The sequence below is a fragment of the Prionailurus viverrinus genome, chromosome A3 (genome assembly GCF_022837055.1).
Source record: "Prionailurus viverrinus isolate Anna chromosome A3, UM_Priviv_1.0, whole genome shotgun sequence".
Classification (NCBI taxonomy): domain Eukaryota; kingdom Metazoa; phylum Chordata; class Mammalia; order Carnivora; family Felidae; genus Prionailurus; species Prionailurus viverrinus.
The window spans coordinates 119,190,452-119,215,822 of record NC_062563.1 but is presented as its reverse complement, the minus strand read 5'-3'; the positions used below and the strand labels follow the sequence as shown (position 1 = coordinate 119,215,822).

At 43.8% G+C, this 25,371-nt stretch overlaps 1 protein-coding gene across 2 annotated transcripts; it reads left to right on the top strand.

Moving 5' to 3' along the window:
• The first annotated feature begins 142 nt into the window (after positions 1–142).
• On the top strand, positions 143–25,365 carry NRBP1 (nuclear receptor binding protein 1). Of its 2 annotated transcripts, XM_047853109.1 has the most exons (19): positions 143–566; positions 14,124–14,541; positions 17,953–18,182; positions 18,346–18,468; positions 18,659–18,760; positions 19,140–19,229; positions 19,368–19,408; positions 19,775–19,869; positions 21,368–21,451; positions 21,641–21,699; positions 21,854–21,952; positions 23,169–23,301; positions 23,483–23,588; positions 23,736–23,786; positions 23,874–24,009; positions 24,212–24,265; positions 24,350–24,413; positions 24,678–24,733; positions 24,818–25,365. In XM_047853109.1, exons 2-19 carry the CDS (start codon positions 14,370–14,372, stop codon positions 24,920–24,922), a joined length of 1,800 nt encoding a protein of 599 aa, XP_047709065.1. In that variant the 5' UTR covers positions 143–566; positions 14,124–14,369; the 3' UTR covers positions 24,923–25,365. The 2 variants fall into 2 exon arrangements, with proteins under 2 accessions (XP_047709065.1, XP_047709066.1); XM_047853110.1 differs by lacking the exons at positions 143–566; positions 14,124–14,541 and adding an exon at positions 14,995–15,106.
• The last annotated feature ends 6 nt before the right edge of the window (positions 25,366–25,371 follow it).

The following is a 25,371-nucleotide window of genomic DNA, read 5'->3' as shown; positions in this document are numbered from 1 at the left end:
CTTAGCAACTCGCCCCGCCCGCGGGGACAACGGCCCGCCCAACGGCCGCTCCCGCGAGACTGGCGCGGTCACGCCTACCAACGGTGGCTCAGCCTGCCACCCGCGGTTTCGCCAGAGTTTGGCCCCCCGGAGCTGTCCCCTGCTGTCTCCCGCTATCCCCGCCCCACCTTCGCTGCCCTACCCTGGCCTGTCGCGTGTTTGTCTGAAGCTCTTTTGTGTCGGACCCGGCGCTCCGGATCCATCCTCCAGTGCGTCAGCTCCCTCTCCCCATCGCGGGCTCAGACTCCGCAAACCCGCCGGATTGGGCTCAATTAAAGTTTACTAGCATTTGCTCTGAGCGCTTGAAGTACCTGACCCGGCCTTATGAGAGTCTTTTGTGACAAAAGACAATGAAAACCTCGATTTGTAACACCATTCGAGTTAATACAATGCAGAAATGTTTGGCACAGTCTGCAGGGTGAGAAGAAACCGAAGGAGAGGAGACCGAGCTGTTGCTTGACGTCCTCAGGATGCCCCAGGAGTGCATTATGCGGGGGAGAAGAGAATAATGTTACAAGATTGCAGGGGTGAGACAAGAATGTAAACTGCATTTGGGAGGATTTTTGAGGAAGCTGACTGGTCTCTTTGGAAAGGGGTTTTAAGTAGTAATGTTACATAGAGTAGAGATGGTCGTAAGCGCCAAGATGGGTGATTTGGGCTTTACTGCTATTCTGGCATAGCATTTTAGGACTTTTGGTGTAGTCTTTGTGTGCAGTGTGGATTGGAGGAAGAAAGTCTGGAGACTAACTGGTTAAAGGGCTCTTAATCTAAGGATGAGATGAGAAGGGCTGGAACTGAGGTGGTGGCAGTGGTAATAGAGATGAACAAATGAGACAATAAGAAATCAGGATTTATTAATAGATTGGGTTCAGAGGATGGAAGAGAAAGGGGAAATTGGCCAAACTATGAGCAGATTGGTTCTTTTAAAATACAAAACTAATTATGCTTCTTTCTGCTCTTCAGGTAGTCCAAATTCCTTAACATAGTTTACCAGACCCTTCATGCTTGAACTAGCATATCTGTCCCACTTTCTCTCCATTCCCACTACTGCTCAAAGCCTCAGTAGTACATCTTTGTGTTCCTCCAAAGCCATGCTTTCTCCTCCTATGCCTTTACCTATGAAACACACCTCCGCACCCACCCATCTTCATCCTCCTTCAAGACGTCTTCTCTAATATCCATATACTAGCGTGGGTTCCCCATTTGTCTTTCCTGAAGCCTTTATGAAGACAGAAACCCCATCAAACCTAACCATTGTATACCCCAGCATCCCTAGCACAATTCTTGTATTTGTTCAGTATTTTTGTTGAATAACACCAAGGTTTCGACCCTGAATGACAAAAATTGGTGGAGCCATTAATAGAAAATGGTGTGGCATGGGTGGGTGTGTGCTAGTTTGGGGAGAAAATGGTGGGTTCAGTTTAAGGGGACCACTAGATATCTAAACATTGAAAACATTGAAGTTGGACTATGAGGGTAGAGGATGTTACCTAGGCCCATAGGTCATAGTGAACCTAATGAGATCTCTGTACAAGGCAGTGTAACAGGAACACGAAATTGCTCAGCCTCTTTTTCCCCTCCTAAGAATGGAATGTGACATTGTGGGGGGGAAAATGAGTTTTGAAATATATTAACCTATGTGGTCTTTCACAAGTTGTTATTCTCTCTCAGGCTCAGTTCTTCAAGGAAAACATACAATATCTATTTTTTCAGATTGCTTTAAGGATAAGAGGAGCTGAATACAAAGTGCTGAGTTTGCATAAATGCTGTATTCAACCACAGACTACATTTATTAAGTATCCATATACACATGCTAAATATGGGATGGAAATGACATTAAGTTATTTGAAATTATTTTTTATTTAGATTAAAAATGATCTGAAACCAAATGAATAACAGACAAGGAAAAAAGTGGAAAAAATATGACTGAAGGAAAAATCAAGGTACTGGGAAGGTGGTGGTGTCTTAGGGGAAATGGAGATCGTAAAGGGTCTCATGGAAAGACCTGGGAAAACAATATGAAGATCATCTTCTCCCTATTCCATCCCCATATCCCCCCAAACCACTAAAGTACACTAAGAAAGACACAAAGATTTTGTGCTCTAACAGGGAGAGGAAAAAATGGTTTTAACTAAAAATTCCACCCAAATGTTATATTAGTAGATTGATCTTCCTGAGTCTCTAACCTATGAGCTTCAGAAATGTGACTAATCGGGGCGCCTGGGTTGCTCAGTCAGTTAAGCGTCAGACCTCAGCTCAGGTCATGATCTCACGGTTAGTGAGTTGGCGCCCCGCTTCAGGCTCTGCACTGACAACGGGAAGCCTGGAGCCTGCTTTGGATTCTGTGTTTCCCTCTCTCTCTGCCCCTCCCCCACCAGCACTCTGTCTCTGGAAAATAAATGTTTAAAAAAAAATTAAAAAAAGAAAGAAATGTGACTAATCAAACATAATAACAGAAGAGCTGAAGATGTACTTTAATGGCTGGCCTGAATGATAAAAACTGTCTCTAAAATATATACCAAGTTTATTCAACAAGGGATAAAGGCATGGGATTGATTTGCTGTGGATAGAAAAAAACTCTTAAGCATTTGGTAATTCCTACACATATTCACTATTGTATGTCCCAGTATCATCTTTGCTTTTTTTTTTTTAAGTTTATTTTAGTAATCTCTAGGGGCTTGAACCCATGACCCCAAGATCAAGAGTCACAGGCTCTTCTGACTGGGCCAGCCAGATGCCCCACCTTTGCTTTATTTAAAAAATCACTAGATTTCTTGTATTATCTCTCAAATTGGTCAAGCATTGAAGATAAACAAATACTAGTCATTTTTTAAAGTTTTTGTTTCTTTTAGCCTCTCAGCCTCTTTCCAGTTACCTCTCATGAGAGAAGAGGAGAAGGTGGTTTAAGCCAGTGTTTTTCAAACATGAGAAATTGTAAACCACTGAGACATACTTCTGCAGGTCCCAAGGGATTCAAGGGACCACCCCTGCCCTCCCTTGTCCAAGGCCAGGCAACGTTGCCTTAAAATTAAAAGGCTAACTTCAGAGTATAATGTAACACCAGTTCAATTGTTAAACATAAACTCACGATCACTCAAAATATAAAATGTTAATCCAGATAATCCCAAATAGGTTTAACATGCTTATATTATAAAACTAAAAGCACAAAGCTTTAAAATGCGCAAAGTTTTAAAAATGCATAGTGCCTTGGAAATACAAGACCCCCAGAGGGTAGCAGACCACAGGCTGAGAAACTCAACCTGCATATGGAGGATGCTAAATGAGAGAATGAGAGAAGGGTGAGAAGTTGGGAAGTAGGTCTTCCCCGGCTTCCCTGCCCTTCCCAGGAGCTCCTAACTCTGTTTTTGACTCTTTATGTACTTCCTTCAAATCCTGTTTCTGATTATATTTTACTATTCATAAGATATTGTCTTTAGAAGCTCAGCAGTTTTGATGTAGGATTTTATTTTTAAGTCCTCTCCACAACGAACGTGGGGCTTGCAAACCCAAGATCAAGAGTTGCATGCTATAGCAGCTGAGCCCGCCAGTCATCCCAGAAGCTCAGCAGGTTTTTTTTTTTTTTTAACTTTTAAATGTTTTTATTTATTTTTGAGAGACAGAGTGTGAGTGGGGGAGGGGCAGAGAGGGAGACACAGAATCTGAAGCAGGCTCCAGGCTCTGAGCTGGCAGCACAGAGCCTGATGTGGGGCTCGAACCCATGAACCATGAGACCAGGACCTGAGCCAAAGTCAGACACTTAACCAACTGAGCCACCCAGGTGCCCCTCAGAAGTTTTGATACATTCTTTCCCATGTGTGATTAAAGCTAGAAGAATGATCCAAGGGAAGGAAAAAAAAAAAAAGTGTGGGCCAAGATTTAGCGCTATGAAAGAAGGAATGAAGATATTTTGAAGTTATTAGAAAAAAGAGGGGAAAGAGTCCATTTCTGAGGTTCTGGGCCAACCCATAGTCCTCTTTGTATTGTTTTAAAAGGTGCCCAATGGGGTGTGTGAGTGGCTCAGTCAGTTGAGGGGACAACTCTGATTTCGGCTCAGGTCATGATCCAAGGGTTGTGGGATCCAGCTCATGCTCAGCATGGAGCCTACTTAAGATTATCTCTCTCTCTTTCTCTCTCTCTCTCTCTTTCTCTCTCCCTTTCCCTTGCTTGCACTGTCTCTCTCTAAAATAAAAAATAAAAAGCTGCCCAATAAATGCATTTTTTAATGTCAAAGAAGTGTTATATTTTAAGTTGGAGTCTTATATTTCTAGAAGGCCAGACATAAGTTCATCTTGCAGCTGTCTACCTTTACTCAGGGAAATTACCACAATGAGCTCTCTACACATGCATAAAGGAAATACCTTATCCTAAAGAAAATCCTGAAATGACATTAACCAAAATTCAGATGTTTCAGACTGAGATGCTGGAGTTAATTTATTTATTAGTAATATAAAATGTTTTGCAGGACTATGCCCTTACAGAGAAAAAGAGATTATTTTTCCCCTAAATAAGAATATGGACTGGAATGTCTCTTAAAATCCTTACTTGTTCTTTGGAGACCTATGCATGTTTTTGTCCAACTGTTTGCTCATAGATGATCACAAAACTGGAGCCACTCTGAGGAGTATACAAATCTTACCTCTGCACCTCATATAAGAGGACAGGCTGGCCTGAACCACTGGCATATCAAAAAATTATGTTATATATACCCAGATTATCCAAAGTCTGGAAAATGTCAGTGACTCCTGGAATTGTGTCAAGCAGGCCAGCATTGAGCTTTTTCCCCCTAAGGAAAAGGATAGTCCCTCAGTCAAATATTCTAGAGTGGAAATATGCAGGCCTTAAAGTGGAAAAGAATGATTCTCTTTGGACCCATCCCTGTTGCTGGCATTAGGATTCTAGGAAGTGGCATAGCCTGGAGATAACTGCAAGGGGAAATGGGCCAGCTGAGCTGGCTCTGTCTTATCAGGAATCTGAAGAACAGCCACTTCTAGTGGCAGCTGAGGGCTCCTCTTTGTTTCTAATGTCTGACTCTGTGTCTTGTTACATAGTTTGGACTGAGCTAAACTTTAGGGAATAAAGTGAAGAGATCTTCGATCCAGTGGGTGGAACCACGTGGAGAGCCCAAAGGAGGTGGTGGCAAAGTTCAAGAGCAGCAGTGATTGGGAGCAGGGACAGCTGGCAAAAGTAATTTCCAGAGAAGATCTGTGACACACTTACCCATTCCTTAGGGATTCCTCAAAATCCTTTAGTAAAAGATCTCCTTAGCTATATTGGCTATTGAGAATGGAGGACACAAGTTGAGTCTGACAAATTGGCACGTGAAAACCACAATGTTACTTAGAAAAACCCTGCTGCTTCTTGCAGTCACCATGGGGGCAAACATTCTTAACTGAGGCTCACATGCAAAGAAATGAATGACCTCACATTTGTAATCCCTCGGCTCTACAGTCTGCTAGGGACAGACAGCAGTAATAGGAAACCTGCCAGCTGGAATCCTATCATGTCCACCCAAATGGCTTTCTTTCCACTGGTCTGCCTACTCCTTTTCCTCAACCCCGAGAGTTTCCTCATGTGTATGTTTAGCTCAGTTCACAGACAAAATCTTGAGAGGATTCTTTTACAAAGCTCCGTAGTTATTTCTCTGTGTAACTCCATCCTTTCTGGCTCTCTGCCCTGGAAATGTTAACCACCTTGGCCTCCCTGAACTCTCAACTCTCTCTTCTCAATGCAATGAGATTGTTAGGCTCTGTGTGGGTTTCCTCTCTCCACAATGTGGCCTGAAAACTCTTTCTAGGTAATAAGCTGGGGGTACTCATAGGATTTACTTAATTTGTTTCCCTTCTCTCAGGGGCTATTATCCTGTGCTGCCTGTTATCCAATATCTGAAAACTGTTGCTTTATATATTTGATCCAGTGTTCTAGATCGCTAAGGCAGTGGTAAATTTGGTTCCTCTTATACCATCACGGCCATGTTTATAAATAGGTCTTTCAGTGAGATTGTGTGGGTGGGTTTCTTTTAATCCCTTAACTGTTAACTATTTCTGGCATATCAAAATGTATTTTGCCTTCACTCTTTAATGACAATTTGGCTGGAGATAAAATTCTAGGTTTATAGGGAAGTGTTTTATCAGCCTTACTGTTGTTCTGTAGGTAATCTGTTTCTTTCTCATATTTCTAATAGCTTTTACATTTTTCTCTGTATCCTTGATATTTTGTAAATATCCCTCTGATATGTCTCCACATGTGTTTATTTTATTTGTACTAAAAGCTTTTTTTTTTTTAAGCATCTGACTCTTTTTTTTTTTTTATGTTTATTTTTGAAGGAGAGAGAGAGAGACAGATAGTGAGTGGGGAGGAGCAGAGAGAGAGGGAGACACAGAATCTGAAGCAGGCTCCAGGCTCTGAGCTTTCAGCACAGAACCTGATGAGGGGCTCAAACTCACAAACTGTGAGATCATTGCCTGAGCCCAAGTCCGACGTTTAACCAACTGAACCACCCAGGCATCCCAAGGTTGGGTTTTTTTGTTTTCTTTTAGAGTTTATTTTGAGAAAGAGTGAGTGGGGGAGCACGTACACACAGGCAGATGAGGGGAAGAGAGAGACACAATCCCAAGTAGGCTCTGCACTCTTAGCACATAGCCCTACACAGGGCTCGAACTCACAAACTGTGATACTACAACCTGAGCAGAAATCAAGAGTCAGACACTTAACCAACTGAGCACCCAGGAGCCACTAAAAGCTTGGTTTTTTGTTTTGTTTTGTTTTTTAAAAAAATTTTTTTTAAATGTTTTTATTTATTTTTGACACAGAGAGAGAGAGACAGAGCATGAGCAGGGGAGGGGCAGAGAGAGAGGGAGACACAGAATCCCAAACAGGCTCCAGGCTCTGAGATGTCAGCACAGAGCCCAACGACACAGGGTTCAAACTCGCAGACTGTGAGATCATGACCCCAGCTGAAGTCAGACGCTTAACCGACTTTGCCACCCAGGTGCCCCTGTTTTGGGTTTTTTTTTGTTTTTTTTTTTTAATTTGAGGACGAATGTCTTTCATCAAAACTTAAAAATTTTTATGTTTTCTGGAGCACCTGGGTGGCTCAGTTTGTTGAGCGTCCAATATCGGCTCAGGTCATGATCTCACAGTTTGTGGGTTCCAGCCCTGTGTTGGGCTCTGTGCTGACAGCTCAGAGCCTAAAGCCTGCTTCAGATTCTCTCTCTCTCTCTCTCTCTCTCTGCTTCTCCCCACTCGTGCTCTGTCTCTCAAAAATAAATAAATAAATAAACGTTAAAAAAAATTAATAAAAGGGGCACCTGGGTGGCTTAGTCAGTTGAGCGTCCAACTTCGGCTCAGGTCATGATCTCACAGTCTGTGAGTTCGAGCCCTGCGTCGGGCTCTGTGCTGACAGCTCAGAGCCTGGAGCCTGCTTCGGTTTCTGTGTCTCCCTCTCTCTCTGCCTCTCCCCTGCGCATGCTCTGTCTCTCTCTGTCTCAAAAATGAATAAAAACATTAAATAAATTTTTTTTAATTAAAAAAAAAATTATGTTTTCAGGGGCACCTGGGTGGCTCAGTTGGTTAAGTGTCTGACTTGGGCTCGGGTCATGATCTCATGGTTCATGGATTTGAGCCCCATGTTGGGCTCTGAGCTGATAGCTTGGAACCTGCTTCAGATTCTCTGTCTTCCTCTTTTTCTGCCCCTCTCCTGCTCATGCTGTCTCTCTCAAAAACAAATAAACATTAAAAAAAATTCTTATGTTTTCAAACACTGTTTAACCATCAATCTCATATTTTTCTATATTTTTCTAGAACTCTCATCATACATGTTGGGGCTTTCAATCCAGCCTCCCTCTTTTAATTATATCTGTCTTTGTACTATATTCTGAGTGAATTAACTTATTCTGTCTTCAGTTATACCTGGTTTAGAGCTCTTATTTTTAAAATATTTTATTTATTTATTTATTTATTTATTTATTTATTTATTTATTTATTTATTTATAGCACAAGAAGGAGAGAGAGAGAGAGAGAGAGAGAGAGAGAGAATCATAAGCAAGCTCCATCCCTGGCACAGACCCTAATGCTGGGCTCCATGTCACTGTCATGAGACCATGACCTGAGTCAAAATTAAGAGTTGGACGCTTGGGGCGCCTGGGTGGCGCAGTCGGTTAAGCGTCCGACTTCAGCCAGGTCACGATCTTGCGGTCCGGGAGTTCAAGCCCCGCGTCGGGCTCTGGGCTGATGGCTCAGAGCCTGGAGCCTGTTTCCAATTCTGTGTCTCCCTCTCTCTCTGCCCCTCCCCCGTTCATGCTCTGTCTCTCTCTGTCCCAAAAATAAATAAAAACGTTGAAAAAAAAAATTAAAAAAAAAAAAAAAAGAGTTGGATGCTTACCTGACTGAGCCACCCAGGCACCCCTAGAGCTCTTACTTTTTATTTTCACGATTTTATTTCTTTTAGTCCCAAGCAAATCAAGCCAGGAGTTCCTTTACTTGTTTTTGGAGAAGGTTTCGTCATTCTCTGTTCCAAGCATACTCCAATAATAAACAAGTGTCCTTATCAGATTCTCTCTCTAGTTTTCTCATTTACTTTCTTAAGAATGTTCTCCCTGGAGAGATTTTTCTTCTTTCCCAGATGTAAGAAACTTTGTAAAAACAAAGGTCAAATTTCAAAGTGAAAAGCCAGAGGTGAGGTAAAGGGGAAAAAAAATAACACATTGGAAATCTTCAACTCATAACTGCTAAAATGTGAGGCAGATGTCACAAAACTTGGAATGGAAAATCATAGGTTTTATGGTCTAATTCATATCTTCTGAGTCTGGAGAGTCAGAGAAAGGGAGAGTTCAGTCTTCTCTGGACTATTCTTCCCTCCTTTAACTGCAAGTTCAACTCCTATTCCTTTTTTTTTTTTTACATTTATTTATTTTTGAGAAACAGAGTGAGACAAAGCGTGAGCCGCGGAGGGGCAGACAGAGAAGGAGACACAGAATCTGAAGCAGGCTCCAGGTTCTGAGCAAGCGGTCAGCCCACAGCCTGATGCAGGGCTCAAACCCGCAAGCTGTGAGATCATGACCTGAGCCTAAGTCGGATGGATGCTCAACCAACTGAGCCACCCAGGTGCCCCTCCTGTTCCTTCTTTAAAACCCAGGTCAGACAGGTATTAGTCTTATTTTCTGAGAAACCTTATATTAGTTTCCTATGACTGCCTTAACAAATTACCACAAACTTGGTGACTTAAAACACCACAAATTAATTTACTTACAGTTCTGGAGACCAGATACCTGAAATCAGTTTCACTAGTTTAAAGTTAAGCTATCAGTAATCCTGGTTCCTTCGGGGGACTCTAAGGAAGAATCCATTTCCTTGCCTTTTCTAGCTTCAGGAGGCTGCCTGCGTTCTTTAGTGTCACTCCAACATCTTGCTTCTGTGGTTATATTTCTTTCAGTTCTGTAGTCACATCTCCTTCTGCCTCCCTCTTTTATGAGCACTCGTGATTATTTAGTACCTATCCTGATAATCCAGGATAATTTTCCCATCTCAAAATTCGTAATCACATCTGCAAAGTCCCTTTTGCTATATGAGGTAACATTTGAAAATTCCAGGGATTAGGATGTGGATATCTTTGGGGGCTATTTACTCAGCCTGCCACATCTTCCCAGGTATTTTTCTTCCATGGAGTCAGTCATGTCCTTCTCTCTTCAGCCTGTGGAACTTTATACATATTTCTGTCGTTGCTCTGGTTAAGTGTTGTGAATGTTTTTGTTTATACAGATATCTTTCCAAATAAATAGGAGCTCTTTGAAGACTGGAACTTTGTCTTATTCATTTGTTATCCTACTGCCTAGCATGGTGCCTGGCACATAGTAAGCACTAAATAAATATTTAATTAAATTGAATTTTATTCTCAGATTCAAGCCTGGCAGTACAACTATAAGCTATAAAATAATGGAGTCTTAAACTATCAGCGCTAAAAGGGATGTCAAGTCCTTTCCTTATAGTCTGAATCTATATTTTATCAGGAAATAAGTTTACATTTAGGAGAGTTGTCTTTATTACTACAACAAAGATAAAACAAAACAAAACAGAAAAGGTTACATTAGGGTTTTAGCCCAGAAAAAACTATGGAATGACTTGATAATTATTTTATTTTCAAATTTTATTTGTTTTGTAAGAGTGAGTGGGAGGGGCAGAGAGAGAGACAGAGGCAGAATCCCAAGCAGGCAGAGCCCAATTTGGGGCTTGAACTCGGGAGCCATGAGATCATGACCTGAGCCAAAATCAAGAGTCCAAAGCGTAACTGACCAAGCCACCCAGGTGCCCCTTGATAATTATTTTAAACTCACAACATTCCTGGGAGATAAGGCAGATAATTACCTTTAGGTCAGTAAAACATGGAGCAAAATATATGACAGATGAATTTGATTTGAGCATAATTGAATACCATTGTGGAAATCAAATAATCTCAGGTGAATTATTAATTTACATGGGATGTCTGGGTTTTTTATTCCCCAGTGCCCCTACTTAATCCATTATGTTTATCTTAGAAGTTGATTCAATTTCTTATGACATGACATAGAGGTAGAGTTAAATAATAATTCCTATTTAATTAGGCTCAGAGGCCTAAGTTATGAGGCAATGACCCAAGGAATCATTCCTAGACAGGGATAAGGTTTGAGCTATGGTGATAGTTTTTACCCTTCAGCCTAATGACAGGCCAGGCTACTTGCATCAGAATCACCTGGGAAGATTCTTAAACATACAGATATCCAAATTCTCCTCCTCCCCCCAAATTTGGATCCAGTTGATTCAGGGAAGGTCCTGGGAATGTGTATGTTTTAAAGTACCTCAGATAATTCACAATTATCAAGAAATCTAGGCTTAGTTTTGAGGTCCTTAATTTGAGGTCCTAAAGAAATGTAAATGCCAAGCTTGGAAGAAAGGATCCATATGACCTGAGCCAAAACCAACAGTCGGATGCTTAACCAACAGAGCCAACCAGGCACCCTCAGCCAGGTAGTTTCTTATAAAACTAAAATAATCTTAACAATCCAGAAATTTCACTCCTTGGTATTTATCCAAAGGAGTTGAAAACTTACGTCCACACAAAAATTTGCACACAGATATTTATGGGAGCTTTATTCATAATTGCCAAAAGTTAGAAGTAACCAAGATGTCCTTTGGTAGGTGAACAGATAAAATGAACTGTGGTACATCTAGACCATGGCATATTATTCAGTGCTAAGAAGAAACGAGCTATCAAGTCATGAAAACATACAAAGAATTCTTAAATGCATGTATCATTAAGTTAAAGTAGCCAATCTAAAAAGGCTGCATACTATAGGATTCCACCTACATGACATTCTGGAAAAGGCAAAATTATGGAGACAATATTAGTGGTTGCTTGGGATGGGAAGGCAGAGCACAGAGGATTTTCAGGGTATGCTCTGTATGATATAATGCTCTATATGATATATGCCATTATATGACTATCCAAACCTATAGAATGTAAAATACCAAGAGCAAACCTTAAGGTAAACTATGGATTTGGGGTGATTATGATAGAGCACTCTACACTCATCCTTAATAAAATGTATACAGTTCTGGTGAGTGATGTTGATAATGGGGGAGAGGCTATGCATATGGGGTGCAGTAAATAATACGGGAAATCTCTGTACCTTTTTCTAAATTTTGTTGTAAACCTACAATTGCTCTTAAAAAGTCTTAACTTTACTCCTAGCTAAATGCAAATTAAAATATCTTTTTTTTCTTACTGTATCACCAATGTTGAAAAGATTGATAATATCCAGTGTTAGTAAGACTGTTGGGAAGCAGAAACCTAACATACCTTTTTTATTTTTAACCCTAACATACTCTTGATAGTATTGTTATTTGATATATTTTTGAAGAGTAACTTGGCAATACCTATTCAAGTTAAAATGGTTTTAGCCCTTGACTTAGCAATTCCACTTTTAAGAATGTATAAAAGTATTTTTCACAAATAGCCCAAGATGTGTGCAACAGGATTTTATTATAGCTTTGTTTATAATAATGTTGGAAATAATCCTGATGCCTCCTGCTAGTTATTAATTAAATGTTGGATAATGGAATACTCTATAGTGGTTAAAAAATTAAAGCAGTGCTGTATGAGCTATGGAAAAAAGTAACAAAGTAAATTGAAAAAGGTTATGAAGTATCGGCTTGCTTTCATTTTAAATTACATACTCATATATTAATATATGCATAGAAAAAAATGGAGAAATATACAACAAAGTCTTAATTATTTTATTGAAGTAAGATTAGGAGAGATTTTCACATTCTTTTTTTTTTTTTAATTTTTATTTATTTTTGAGACAGAGACAGAGCATGAATGGGGGGAGGGTCAGAGAGAGAGGGAGACACAGAATCTAAGCAGGCTCCAGGCTCCAAGCTGTCATCACAGAGCCCGATGCGGGGCTCGAACTCACGAACTGTGAGATCATGACCTGAGCCAAAGTCAGACGCTTAACCGACTGAGCCACCCAGGCGCCCCGAGATTTTCACATTCTATAGCGATTGTTAATTCACAATATTTCATAGGATTCTTGTGAGGATTAAATGAGTTAATATGCCTAAGGCAATTCAAACAGTGGACCATAGCACATAGAAGCTATTAGATAAATATTGTTATGCTAAATACGTTTATTTTTTTAAAGCAGAAAAAAAATAAATGAGGTTGCAAAATGCAGTATTTGAGCATTTCAAACATGAAAAGTTAAAAATAAAATAAAAGCCAGAGGAGGCCAATGGGTTCTCTATGCATATTTGAAAGAAAGAGCTAGTTGAAAAGCAAAGGTGATAATGGTAAGGATCAGACAGAAGAGAATGGTAAACTATAATGATAATATCAACCAATATTTAATGAAAGTTTATAGTGGACCAGGTGCTCCAATTGATTCTGAACCCCCAAGGAAAAAAGGTTAACCTGGACAGGAGGGGGTACATCTTTCCTCTGAAGATCAGAACAAGAAATTTTAACCTCAATTCTTCTGAAATTATATGCTGAATTTGGTGGACAAAATAATTTTTTAAATAACCAAAACAAGATTCATAACTTTCCTCAGATTTCTGAGAGTGTGTGAGCCCTCTCAAAGGTAAAAACAAACAAACAAAACTTTGTTTTAAACAAAAACAAAGAAGGATGAAAGATTGGTTTTAAAAATAAGTTATCTTGAGGGGTGCCTGGGTGCCTCAGTCGGTTAAGCGCTTGACTTCAGCTCAGGTCATGATCTCACAGTTTGTGAGTTCGAGCCCAACAACAGGCTCTGTGCTGACAGCTCAGAGCCTGGAGCTGGCTTCTGTCTCCCTCTCTCTGCCACTCGCCCGGTCATGCTCTCTTTCTCTCTCTCAAAAATAAATAAACGTAAAAAAAAAAAAAAAAGTATTTTGAGATGAAGAAAAAATGAGGCTTTTGCCATATACAGTATTCTTCTTTGTATTAAGATTAGAGATTCCCTTTAAGGACAGTGAAATTTCATGATTATGACATTCCCAAGTTCTGATGATAAATTCATCTTCCTCCCTTCATATTGTACCTACAATGGCAGAGTTAACTTCTTACCGCTCAGATTCAGCGTTTAGTTTTCGAAATCAATGCGTTCACCCAGAATCTATCCCCTTTTCTTTCCACTTCCTTGAAGTCAATCCAAATTCTTTTCAAACATCTTTTCAAGTAAGTCTTTGATAAATCTTCCTGTTTAGGGATGCCAGATCTGGCCCTTATCAACTTTTAGTGAATAGCTTATGCCTCTGAGTCAGGTTTTTTTTTTGTTTGTTTGTTTGTTTTTTTTGTTTTTGCATTTGTCAACTAGCATTGGCATTAGTAATTTCAATTTCTTAGGAGGATCAAAGGAGTAATCTGTGAAAACCTCTTGCAAAGTTTGGGCAAATACCAGTGCTATGCAATCACGAAGCGTTAACTATTAATTTTTAGAATGTGTTCAGGGAATTTTTTACGCTTTCTGAAGAACTGATGTCCTGCGCAGTCTCACCCCCAAATAATGAAAGTGGGTGGGCGCTCCTCTCAGACTGAGGCTACGTCTCTCTCTCCTTTTGTCCCTTAGTCGGACTAGAACTGTCATGGCGCCTTCAAGAAGAGAGGGAAGGCCGGCCTTTCGCCTAGCAGAATCATTGGAGGCACCTGGACTGGACGGAGGGGTGGACAGAGAGACCACCCCCAGTTGAGATCCAACACACCGAAGCCTCCAAGAGGTCTCGGCCGGACACGGTAAAGAGGAGGAGACCGTGTTGAAGACTGCCTGCGAGCGACCGTCTCCCCAGGGCACCGCCCATCGTGACCGCCTTATCCAATGGAAACCCAACGGCACTGCGGCACCGCCCATCTGTTGGTCGGGACGCCGCGAGGGCGGGGCCCGCAGTTCGGTTGCGCTGCGGAGCGCAGCTGTGAGGGAGTCTCTCTGGTCCGCGGCCCCGAATCCGAGCTGGAGCTGAAGCACAGGCTGCGGGGAGCGGAGTCGGGAGGTGAGCACCGAGGGGAATGAGCGGGAGGGAGGGGTTCGGCGAGAAGGCGGAAGGGTCGGCTTCCGCGGCGCAGGGCGCTGGGACCCCGGCCGGCGGGTGTCTGGAGGCGGCCCTGCTCGGTCGGCGGCCCAGGCCCGGCCCGCGGGAGCCGAGGGACCACCTCGGCCCCACGGCCCCTGCCCGGCCCTCCCAGCCTGCCCTGAGTGGCGGCGACCCGGAATTCTGCCGGCGCGGGGCGCGAGGCCCTAGCGTTCGTGTCGAACTGGGGCTGACGAGAGGCGGGGCCGGCGGCGGGGGCGGGGGCGGGGGCGGCGGTGGCGGGCCCCGCGGCCTGCGGAAGCGCAGCGTCGGGGCCGCGCCTGCTGGCTGAGGCCGGCGCGCCGACTGCGCGGGGGCGTGGCCTGCGCCCCTGACGGCGCCGCGGGGCTGGCCTTTGATGAGGTGGCCGCCGCTGGCTCCGGGGCCTGCGGGACTGCCCCCGCTCCCTTGCGGACAGCGGGCTGGGCGACCTGTTGGAGCGTGAAGCCGTCCCCTGCGCTTGCTTGATGTCTGACGGGACACTCCTGTAGGTCCCAGAGGCCCTTTGGTCTGAACCGGGTGCGGGCAGCCTAGAGGCCTGTGGCCTGAGAGCTTTTGCTGAGGAGTTGAAATGCAGAGGGACTGCAGCCCAATAAATGAAAGTCTCGGAGAGAAACTTTGCGCGACGATCTACCCAACTTGCTCTGAAGTGAACACACTATATTTGTCGGGTGGCTGGAGGTGGCGAGGAGGTTCTCTTTTAGGGGCGTACATGGCCCTTTCCTTCTGTGATCTCTTAAACCTCTGAACGACCCTGAGGCAAAACTCCCAGCAAAGATCTCTTCATCAGTAGGGGAAGTGCTGGGGGATTTTGGGCATTATCTTCATTTTGCCTGCTGGGGAAAGATTGGGAAGGGAGAAGACAAGCACATTCCAAGGACATGCCTGTGACTGGTAAAGGTTTGGCTTCTCTTGTGGTGGTCTACTCTCTGTGCCTGGGTCCAGAAATTTCCTTAGAGCCCATTGGCTATATAGGCTTCCTGTATTAGAGCTTCACTGGTATTTCCTATTGTAATCTAGCTGGAAATTATACTTAGCTGTTCAGATTCAAGATGCATCCTATAAATGTAGCTGCTCTAGAGAGTAATCCATATGAACTTTATTACCATTTTCTTAGCTACTTTTCAGGGGAACAAAAAGGAAAACAATCTCTAACTTGTTTTCTGGTAGATTACTAAGACATACAGATAGTAGCTTTCTTGGCTGGTTGAATAAAATCTATTGAAAGGCAGGACCTAGAAAATAACAGGGAAAGGAGTACCTGAGTGGTTCAGTTGGTTAAGCATCTGACTCTTGATTTTGGCTCAGGTCATACATGATCTCACGGTTCCTGAGTTTGAGCCCCATGTTGGACTCCACGCTGACAGTGTGGAGCCTGCTTGGGATTCTCTTTCTCCCTCCCCTTCCCCTGCTTATGCTCTTCTTTCTCTCTCTCTCTCTCTCTCTCTCAAAATAACATTAAAAAAAAATAACAGGAAAGAACATCTTGCCAGATTTTCTCTTGTGCTTTGTTGTCCTCTGGTATCGACTAGAATGTCATCTAATAAGAATCTCCTGATTCAGGTTAAACATAGTATAGGTTGAGAGCAGAGATGGGCAGAAGTGGGTATCCAAGAGCTGTAAAATAAGGGCTTTTGAGAGGCTTCTGTATTCTGAACTGACTTAGAGGAGCAAATCTACTTTCCAGGATGTCACTTCTTACTGGAACACCCCCTTGAGCCCAGCACACACAGGTTTCAACTCCTTCCCGCCCTTTGTTTTTAGACACATGGCATAACATTCAGTGACTGTCCTGTGACTGTCTGGACATGTTAGTGATGTTTAACTTTTGAGAATTTTTTTCTTCCGAATAGTCATGTGCCTTGAAAAAAATGTTATATAGTACTTTTTCCTGTAACGGCTGTCATCTTGAGTTATTTGTACTTGAGGGAAAATCTCTGTCAGATCTAGTACCTCAGAGGGTGGAGCCTTTGAGCCATGTGAATGAAATGAAAGCTGGAAGCTTAAAGTCCTAGATCTGTTGTTTTTTTTTTTAATTTTTTTAAATCTTTATTTATTTTTGAGAGAGAGAGAGAGCGTGAGTGGGGGAGGAACAGAGAGAGAGAGGGAGACACAGAATCCGAAGCAGGCTCCAGGCTCCGAGCTGTCAGCACAGAGTCCAACGTGGGGCTCAAATCCACGAGCTGTGAGATCATGACCTGAGCCGAAGTTGGACAGTTAACCAACTGAGCTACTCAGGTGCCCTGTAGATCTGTTTTTAATTTGTGGCTCCATGAATGTGGGCATCTTATTTATTTTATTCACTATTATATCTCAAGTACCTAGCTCAGTACATGTGACATACGGTAAGTGCTTAATAAACATTTGTTGAATGAGTGAATGAAAAAAAAATGTTGCTAACCAATACCCATTTGCACGCTCACATCACAGGGAAGGTGAAGTCATCAGGGATGAAGTCACTAATCACTGCCAGTCACCTGGCCCAAGGGTAGCCTCAGCATGGACTGGCAGACTTGATCTGTGTATAGAAGGGCTGGATAGTGAATGCCAGAATTAGTTCTAGTGATATAAATCAGCTGAGAGTTTCGGCTAGATAAATTGGGTGAGAGTGCTACAGGTCCAGCACTGATTTAGGGCTAAATCAGTAGAACATTTTGGGGTCTGGAGTCATCTGTTCTGAACAGGGCCCATGTAGGTTAGTTCTTGAACACAGTGGAAATAGGGGCAGGTAAGGATTCAAAGGGAAGGCTATTGGGTGAGTATTGCTGAGAAGGAATGGTGTTCCTGATTTTGGGGCGTTCGTTTGTTCATTTGGACTTTACCAAGGAGGGGGGTTTCATTGTCCTAAATCTTAGGTTGGCCATTCTTGGGTGGGTCATCTTCAACCAAGAAAGCTTCCCTTCTCTAGGGGCACCTGGGTGGCTCTTGTTGGTTAAGCATCCAACTCTTGATTTTGGCTCAGGTCATGATCTCACAGTTTGTGAATTCAAGCCTCATGTCAGGATCCGAGCTGACAGTATGGAGCCTGCTTGAGACTCTCTTTCCCTCTCTCTCTGCCCCTCCCCAGCTCATGTTTGCACATGCACGTACTCTCTCTCAAAATAAGTAAGTTTTAAAAAACAAAATATTAAAAAAAAAAAAAGATACTTTCTCTTCTTTAGATTAAGAGAGTAGTTAATGTTTCATTTTTCAGACAGGATTAATTTGATTTTGGATTTAAAAGAAACCTGTTTTTTCTTTTTAACCCCAGATGAGGTTATTAGGATTAAATCTTTATAGATGTATCCTGACCCACTCTACCTTCTCCCTCCAACTTTGCCCCAACCAATGCAGGCCAGAGTGTTCGTTCCAGCATGTCGGAAGGGGAGTCCCAGACAGTAGTCAGCAGTGGCTCAGACCCCAAGGTAGAATCCTCATCATCAGCTCCTGGCCTGACGTCAGTGTCACCTCCTGTGACCTCCACAACCTCAGCTGCTTCCCCAGAGGAAGAAGAAGAAAGTGAAGATGAGTCTGAGATCTTGGAAGAGTCACCATGTGGACGCTGGCAGAAGAGGCGAGAAGAGGTAAGGTGGTGGTAGTGTCATTCTTGTGGGAGTGAATTCTGAGAGGTGAGAAGTGGAAGGGGAAAGTCTCAGAGGGCAGCCCAAACTTTAACAGATATGTGGAGTATTAAAATGGAAGACTTATAAGGAAACTTTAATTATTCCTTTTCATTTGAATTCTCAGGTGAATCAGCGGAATGTACCAGGTATTGACAGTGCATACCTGGCCATGGATACAGAGGAGGGTGTAGAGGTTGTGTGGAATGAGGTCCAGTTCTCTGAGCGCAAGAACTACAAGCTGCAGGAGGTAGGTAGTGCTGAAAGGATGTAGCCTGTAGGATGTGACAATGCACGTGTTAAAGAGGGATTGGTGGTGGGAAGCTGCTGAGGAGGAGAGTACGTTGGGGTTAGATCATTTCTGGGGAGGGATAGGAATGCCTTTTCAGGATTACAGTGATTTATGAACCCTGTCATCTGACTGTCTCCCCTGCTTTCAGGAAAAGGTCCGCGCTGTGTTTGATAATCTGATTCAGTTGGAACATCTCAACATTGTTAAGTTTCACAAGTATTGGGCTGACATTAAAGAGAACAAGGCCAGGGTAAGAACTTTTTCTTGAGTTTACTGCAGAGAGTCTAGCTACGTTTATTGTTCTTTTTACATTTAGAGATGAAAACAAGGTAGTTTTGAAACAAAACTGGAATTAGCTGTTAGGGAGATGAGAGTAGGACATTGCCTACAAACTGTGTCTTTTGTCTTGTTACAGAAGGGCAGAAATGAGCGAACTTTTGTTTCCTTTCCATAGTTATAATTGTTCATAGTTTTCTTTGTCTTGTTAAATCTAAGGAAGTGATACCAACAACCATAGGAGGGACACTTAAAACAATAGCCACCACCACCCAGCTTCCAATGGTGTCTGTGTCACCACATAGGGGATCATTTCTACTGTAAGGCCTTATTTGAGTGCTTTGCCTCTCCAGGTCATTTTTATCACAGAATACATGTCATCTGGGAGTCTTAAGCAATTTCTGAAGAAGACCAAAAAGAACCACAAGACTATGAATGAAAAGGTATGGAGGGAGAGCAGACAAAGCTTTAGGCCGGTTTGGGGGTTAAAAAGATTATATTAATTATGAAGCTCATCAGGGGAACTGCTTGGAGGGTTAAGACAGGGAATTACTGCTGACCCTTTGATCAAACTGTTCCAGGCTTGGAAACGCTGGTGCACGCAAATCCTCTCTGCCCTTAGGTAAGTAGGATCTGGTTAGTGTTTTTTCCCTATTTCCTGATTTAGTTCCTCCAAACAGATTTTAGGGCACTACTCTGCTGTTCTTTTCTGCCTCTGCCCACTTTTTTTGAGTCATATACTTTCAAGATTAGGCCCCTATGGTCTTTTAAAGGGTCTATCCTAATGCCCTAACCACAAAATATCTCCCACCTCTTTCTCCCAGTGCTTATCTGGCTATTTAACTCATCAGGCATAATGGAGATTCAGAGTGTGGGGATTATCTTTGTGGTGACCAGCAGGAGACCAGGCCCTTGCTCCTCTTAACCCTTGGGTTCCCCCTGCCCTTAATTTCCCAGTGGCCCCTCTAACAGCCCAGTGCCCCCACAGCTACCTGCACTCCTGTGACCCCCCCATCATCCATGGGAACCTGACCTGTGACACCATCTTCATCCAGCACAACGGACTCATCAAGATTGGCTCTGGTGAGGGGAGGGAGAGGTTCTGGGCAGGGGAGCCTCGGGAATTTGGGAACCATGGGGGTAAGATGAAAGGAGTGGGGAGAATAGGGCAAAATTCTGAGGTGTGGGCTGGTGGTAAGAGTTAGGACTTTGCTAGGGGTAATTCACAGGGAGAGGCCAGTCAATTAGGGGGCAGGGTCTAAGACCTTTTTGGAGGGAAGTGGGTTAATTTAGAGATCTTGATAGGTTGGGAAAGGGCAAGAGATGGGTCTAAGATCTGACTTGAGCCCCTGGGGCCAGACCCTACCAAAGGAGGTTCCAGGCTGTGCCTGCTGTGAGTGCTTTCATTTGCCGTGTATCTGTGTGCAGTGTATAACATTTCTGTGTGCTGTGTCTGTGTGCGGTTTGTGTGTCCATTTGTCTGGGGCTTGGCTGCTCCATCGCTCACAACTTTTCTCTGTTTTCCTCCCTCCCGCTTACGGGCTGCTCTGTTCCCAACAGTCTTTCATAGGATTTTTGCTAATGGTGAGAGCTCCCTGTTGCCCCACTTGGGGCTCTGTTTGTGCTCCCTCTGCTCCCCTTTGCGGCTGCCCAGTGCATGCAGTCGTGGGAGCAAGCCTTGTTGCCTATCTCCCCTGCCTACTTATGCCTGCTTGGCTTCTCCCTACCAGCCCTCCACCTGCTTGCCCTTCCATAACTTGCTTGTTTCCTGTGGATTCTGCCTGGCTGGCCACTTATGTCCTGGATTCTTATTCCCCTTCATCATCAGGCTGGTTCCCTGAATCATACTGTGCTCCCAGACTCTCTGTGATTTGTAGTCATTGTTTATGACCTGAGTGAGTCCAAACTGGGCCCGGCCCTGGTTCCTCGTTCAGCCCTGTGACAGCAATGTTGAAGAATAAGGGAGTAGAGCAGGAGTCTAAAATTTTGGTAGATCAAAAGTGAGACTGATTCAAGGGTATTGGTTCAACTATGAGCTGTTTTTGAGTTTCAGTCAGCAAAGGTGGGGAAGAAGGAGGTTGTCTAGTTGGTTGTTTGTTAACCCTTCTTATTCTTCTTTATCCAAGTTTCTGTATCCAAGGTCTGTAATTGTTGCAGATTAGGAAGAACTGTCTGGGTCTTTATGCTATTTTGCAGGGTGGCTGAAAGAACTAGACCAAACATATTCATGTGTTCAGGGATTAGATATTCCTGAGCTTTGGGGAAGGTGAACAGGACACAAGCAAAAGTGTTACTTTAGCCTTTATTGCTCTTTCGCCAGCTTCCCCTATATACTCGTTAGTTTAGTGTGGAGTGTTCGTTGGTTCAGAATTCAGGACTTTAAATGAGAAGCGATAGACCTGAGAAAGGCGAAGTAGGTGGTATTCATGTTTAGTCTGTGGTTCATGATGGGAAAGGGACAGTTTTGTGCCTTGAGGGTTAGAGACTTCAGGAGAGAATTTGGCTTTTGGGGACCTCTCTCTGGAGTGAGACTATGCTTTGTTGATGGTGGTCAGATTGTGGGTATCTCCCCTACTCCCAGTGGCTCCTGACACTATCAACAATCATGTGAAGACTTGTCGGGAAGAGCAGAAGAATCTACACTTCTTTGCACCAGAGTACGGAGGTAAGGCATCTCAGTTTTCTCTGCCCTCTCCCTGTTTCCCATGTTTCCCACCTTATAACCTGAGGCACAGAGGTAATATAACAAACTTCCAGTCCTTCTCTGCTGGCATACAAAAAGTTTTTAAAAGGTATTTCTGCCACTCCCTACCCCCATCCTTTGATTCACCAGAACCTTCTCTGTTTTCCCTAGAAGTCACTAATGTGACAACGGCAGTAGACATCTACTCCTTTGGCATGTGTGCACTGGAGGTGAGGAAACCACAAGCAGTGGTGATGGAAAGGGATCAAATTAGAAGACAGAAGGGGGAGATGGAGGGATGACAAGTAAGTTCTTGAGGGAGTGATTCTGGAGCGCTGAAGTTCTGAAGTTTCTACTTGTCTTCTCTGTTCCCCCTCGCTGCAGATGGCAGTGCTGGAGATTCAGGGCAATGGAGAGTCCTCATATGTGCCACAAGAAGCTATCAGCAGTGCCATCCAGCTTCTAGAAGACCCATTACAGAGGGTAAGAATCTTCTGGATCACTCCCTCCTTAACAGACTTTGAAACGTCTTCACGTTTTTATTTCCTTTTAGTTACTGGTAATATTTTTTTTTCTAAGAACAAGAGAACAGAAAGCAGAAAGGACAGGCAAAAGCAGTGGATGTTTCCCTAGGTGGTGCCTACTTTGTTTTTTGTATACACACACACACAGGTTAGGGGTTTAAGATGGGTAGCACTGGGGGTAAAGGTTGTGTGGTAAAGGTCATGTGTTAATTTAGGTGTGTCTGCCTAGAAGTAAACTAACTTAATGTTACCTCAGGTAATTGGTATATGTTCTTCAGACAACCATCTTGATATTTTTAAACAAATTGATCAGTTTTAATTAAATCCATTATCTGGGGTTTTATATTTATATAGTTTTAGATAGGGAAAGTGCCCTAAAAAAACAAGCTAAGGTTTAAAGGGTATAAAGTTATGAATCAGTAGATGGAGTATAGTAAGTAGAGGTTGGACAGGAACGTCCAAAGGATAGTTTGTAAATTATTAGATAGTGTGACAGGAAGACTAGTGTGAAGTCCTGAGGCTAGTGTGGATTGAATTTCTAGTTCAGCGTTAGGTTGGGGCATTCAAGTAACAGATTAGGTATATGACCTTGCTGGCTTTTAAGTTTCTAAGTAGGAAAAGCAGGTTAATTGTCATAGGACCTACAGGAGGTGGGAAGGAGGGGTGAGGCTTGGGGAAAACCAGTGAATTTAATAGATGATTATAGGAGACAAAGGAAATTGTAGGGTTGGGAAATAAAGGAATTTAATAAATGATTAATGAATTTAATAAATATAGGAGATAAGGAAATTGTAGGGCTGGGAAATAAAAAGATGGTGAATATTGTTGATCACAACAGAGAAGGTAACTTTGGTGAGAGTTGAGGAGCGTGTGGGCTAATAAAGCAGAGAAGTAGAAAATAAGGGAAAAGAATTCATAAGTTTGAATAGTAAAAGAAGTTTGCGGTTGGGGAACAGAAAAATAATTAAAACCAAAAAAACAGTGAACAATAGCTTTCATGTTAATACCTTAGAGTTTTCAAAGCCCTTTCATATACATTTAATAGTTTGCCCCCTTAGTCCGTGCAAACCACCTAGTATGTACAAAGTCTGTGCTAAGTATAGTGAGTGAGATAAAGATGAACCCAGTGGACTGGTTGCCAGATGTCTGTTCTACTTCCTTGTTCCTTTTTCTAGGAGTTCATTCAAAAGTGCCTGCATTCTGAGCCTGCTCGCAGACCAACAGCCAGAGAACTTCTGTTCCACCCAGCACTGTTTGAAGTGCCCTCGCTCAAACTCCTTGCTGCCCACTGCATTGTGGGACACCAGCGTGAGTCCCCTTGGCCCTGCTAGGAATTTTCTTCCCATCTGGAGCCTTAATAACTATCACGAGCATGCTCTTTTCTCTTCCACTTCCAAAAGAATTCTTTATCCCCCCGGGACCCCTGTGCCTTTCTATGACATTAATCTGACTATTCTTCTGTAACTTCCCATTTCTTTATGCCCTCCAGACATGATCCCAGAGAATGCTCTGGAGGAGATCACCAAAAACATGGATACCAGTGCTGTACTGGCTGAAATCCCTGCAGGACCAGGAAGAGAACCAGTTCAGACTTTGTGAGTAACTAACTGAGAGGGTCTGAAAGGGACAGATTGGTCACTACAACCCTGAGGGTTGTCAACTGTCCATTCTTTGGTAATTGTTGAATCTGCTATTTTGCTTATTTCCTTCCTTTCACCTGCTTTCTCTCTTTTCTCTTGCAGGTACTCTCAGTCACCAGCTCTGGAATTGGATAAATTCCTTGAAGATGTCAGGTGAGAGGAAAGGCTTGCTTGAGGAAGCGGGGGTGGCTGTCCTGGGGCATTCACAGAGCCCATGTGACCTGTCTGATCTCCCTCCAGGAATGGGATCTACCCTCTGACAGCCTTTGGGCTACCTAGGCCCCAGCAGCCACAGCAGGAGGAGGTGACATCACCTGTTGTGCCCCCCTCTGTCAAGACTCCAACACCTGAACCAGCTGAGGTGGAGACCCGCAAGGTGGGGCTTTGTGGGTGTGGATGTCTCCATGGTCATGGTAGAAGGGAGAGAGGACATGTCAAATAAGGCTTTGTCCTTTAGAGAAAAGAAGGTGTTTCTGTCTTAGCAGGCTTGTCCTGTGGACTGGAAAGCCTTCCAGCTGTTGGGGGCTTTTTATTGACTGGTGTCTACTATAGGGACCCTCTCTGTGCCCTCTCTGTAGGTGGTGCTGATGCAGTGCAACATCGAGTCAGTGGAGGAGGGAGTCAAACACCATGTAAGGCTCAGGGCCAGGGCTGCATAGGGCTGGGTGGGCAGGAGGTGAAGAGGAGCCTCATTTTTTGACTGTCCTGTTTTTCAGCTGACGCTTCTTCTGAAGCTGGAGGACAAACTCAACCGGCACCTGAGCTGTGACCTGATGCCAAGTGAGTGTCTTCTTTCCTTCAGACGATGAGAGTCTGTGAGCCTCATCCGTGAGAAACCTTCATGGGGGTGGGGAAGGTTACAGGGCAGTAACACATGGGCGCACAGAACGAATATCTTAAATAGCTCCTAATACTAGAGGGTGGATCTGACACCATTGCTTTGTGGTGTTCTTTCCCAGCCGGGGTAACCCAACTGGGGCTGTTGGAAGGGCTCTGGGCCCCTTGCTCCCACACTGTGCTCACCCTCTCCCGTTTCTCTGTCAGATGAGAACATCCCTGAGTTGGCAGCTGAGCTGGTGCAGCTGGGCTTCATTAGCGAGGTGAGGTTTCTGCCTTCAGCTGCTCTGGCTGCCTCCATTCTTCTCTCCTCTCTCGCCCTGTCTCACCGAGCTCTTCTCTCCCAGGCTGACCAGAGCCGACTGACTTCTCTGCTAGAGGAGACCCTGAACAAGTTCAATTTTGCCAGGAACAGCACCCTCAACTCAGCCGCTGTCACCGTCTCCTCTTAGAGCTCACTCGGGCCAGGCCCCTGATCAGAGCTGTGGCCGTCGCTAGATGTGCAACAGCCTTTCTGCCCCTTCCCCCCAGTCAGTATTACCCTGTGAAGCCCCTTCTCTCCTTTATTATTCAGGAGGGCTTTGGGGCTCCCTGGTTCTGAGCATCACCCTCCCCCTTCCCCCCTCTTCCTCCCCTCTGCACTTTGTTTACTTGTTTTGCACAGACGTGGGCCTGGGCCTTCTCAGCAGCCGCCTTCTAGTTGGGGGCTAGTAGCTGATCTGCCGGCTCCCGCCCAGCCTGTGTGGAAGGAGGCCCACGGGCACTGGGGGAGCTGAATTCTACAATCCCGCTGGGGCGGACGGGGCGGGAGAGAAGGGTGGTGCTGCAGTGGTGGCCCTGGGGGGCCATTCGATTCGCCTCAGTTGCTGCTGTAATAAAAGTCTACTTTTTGCTACAAGCG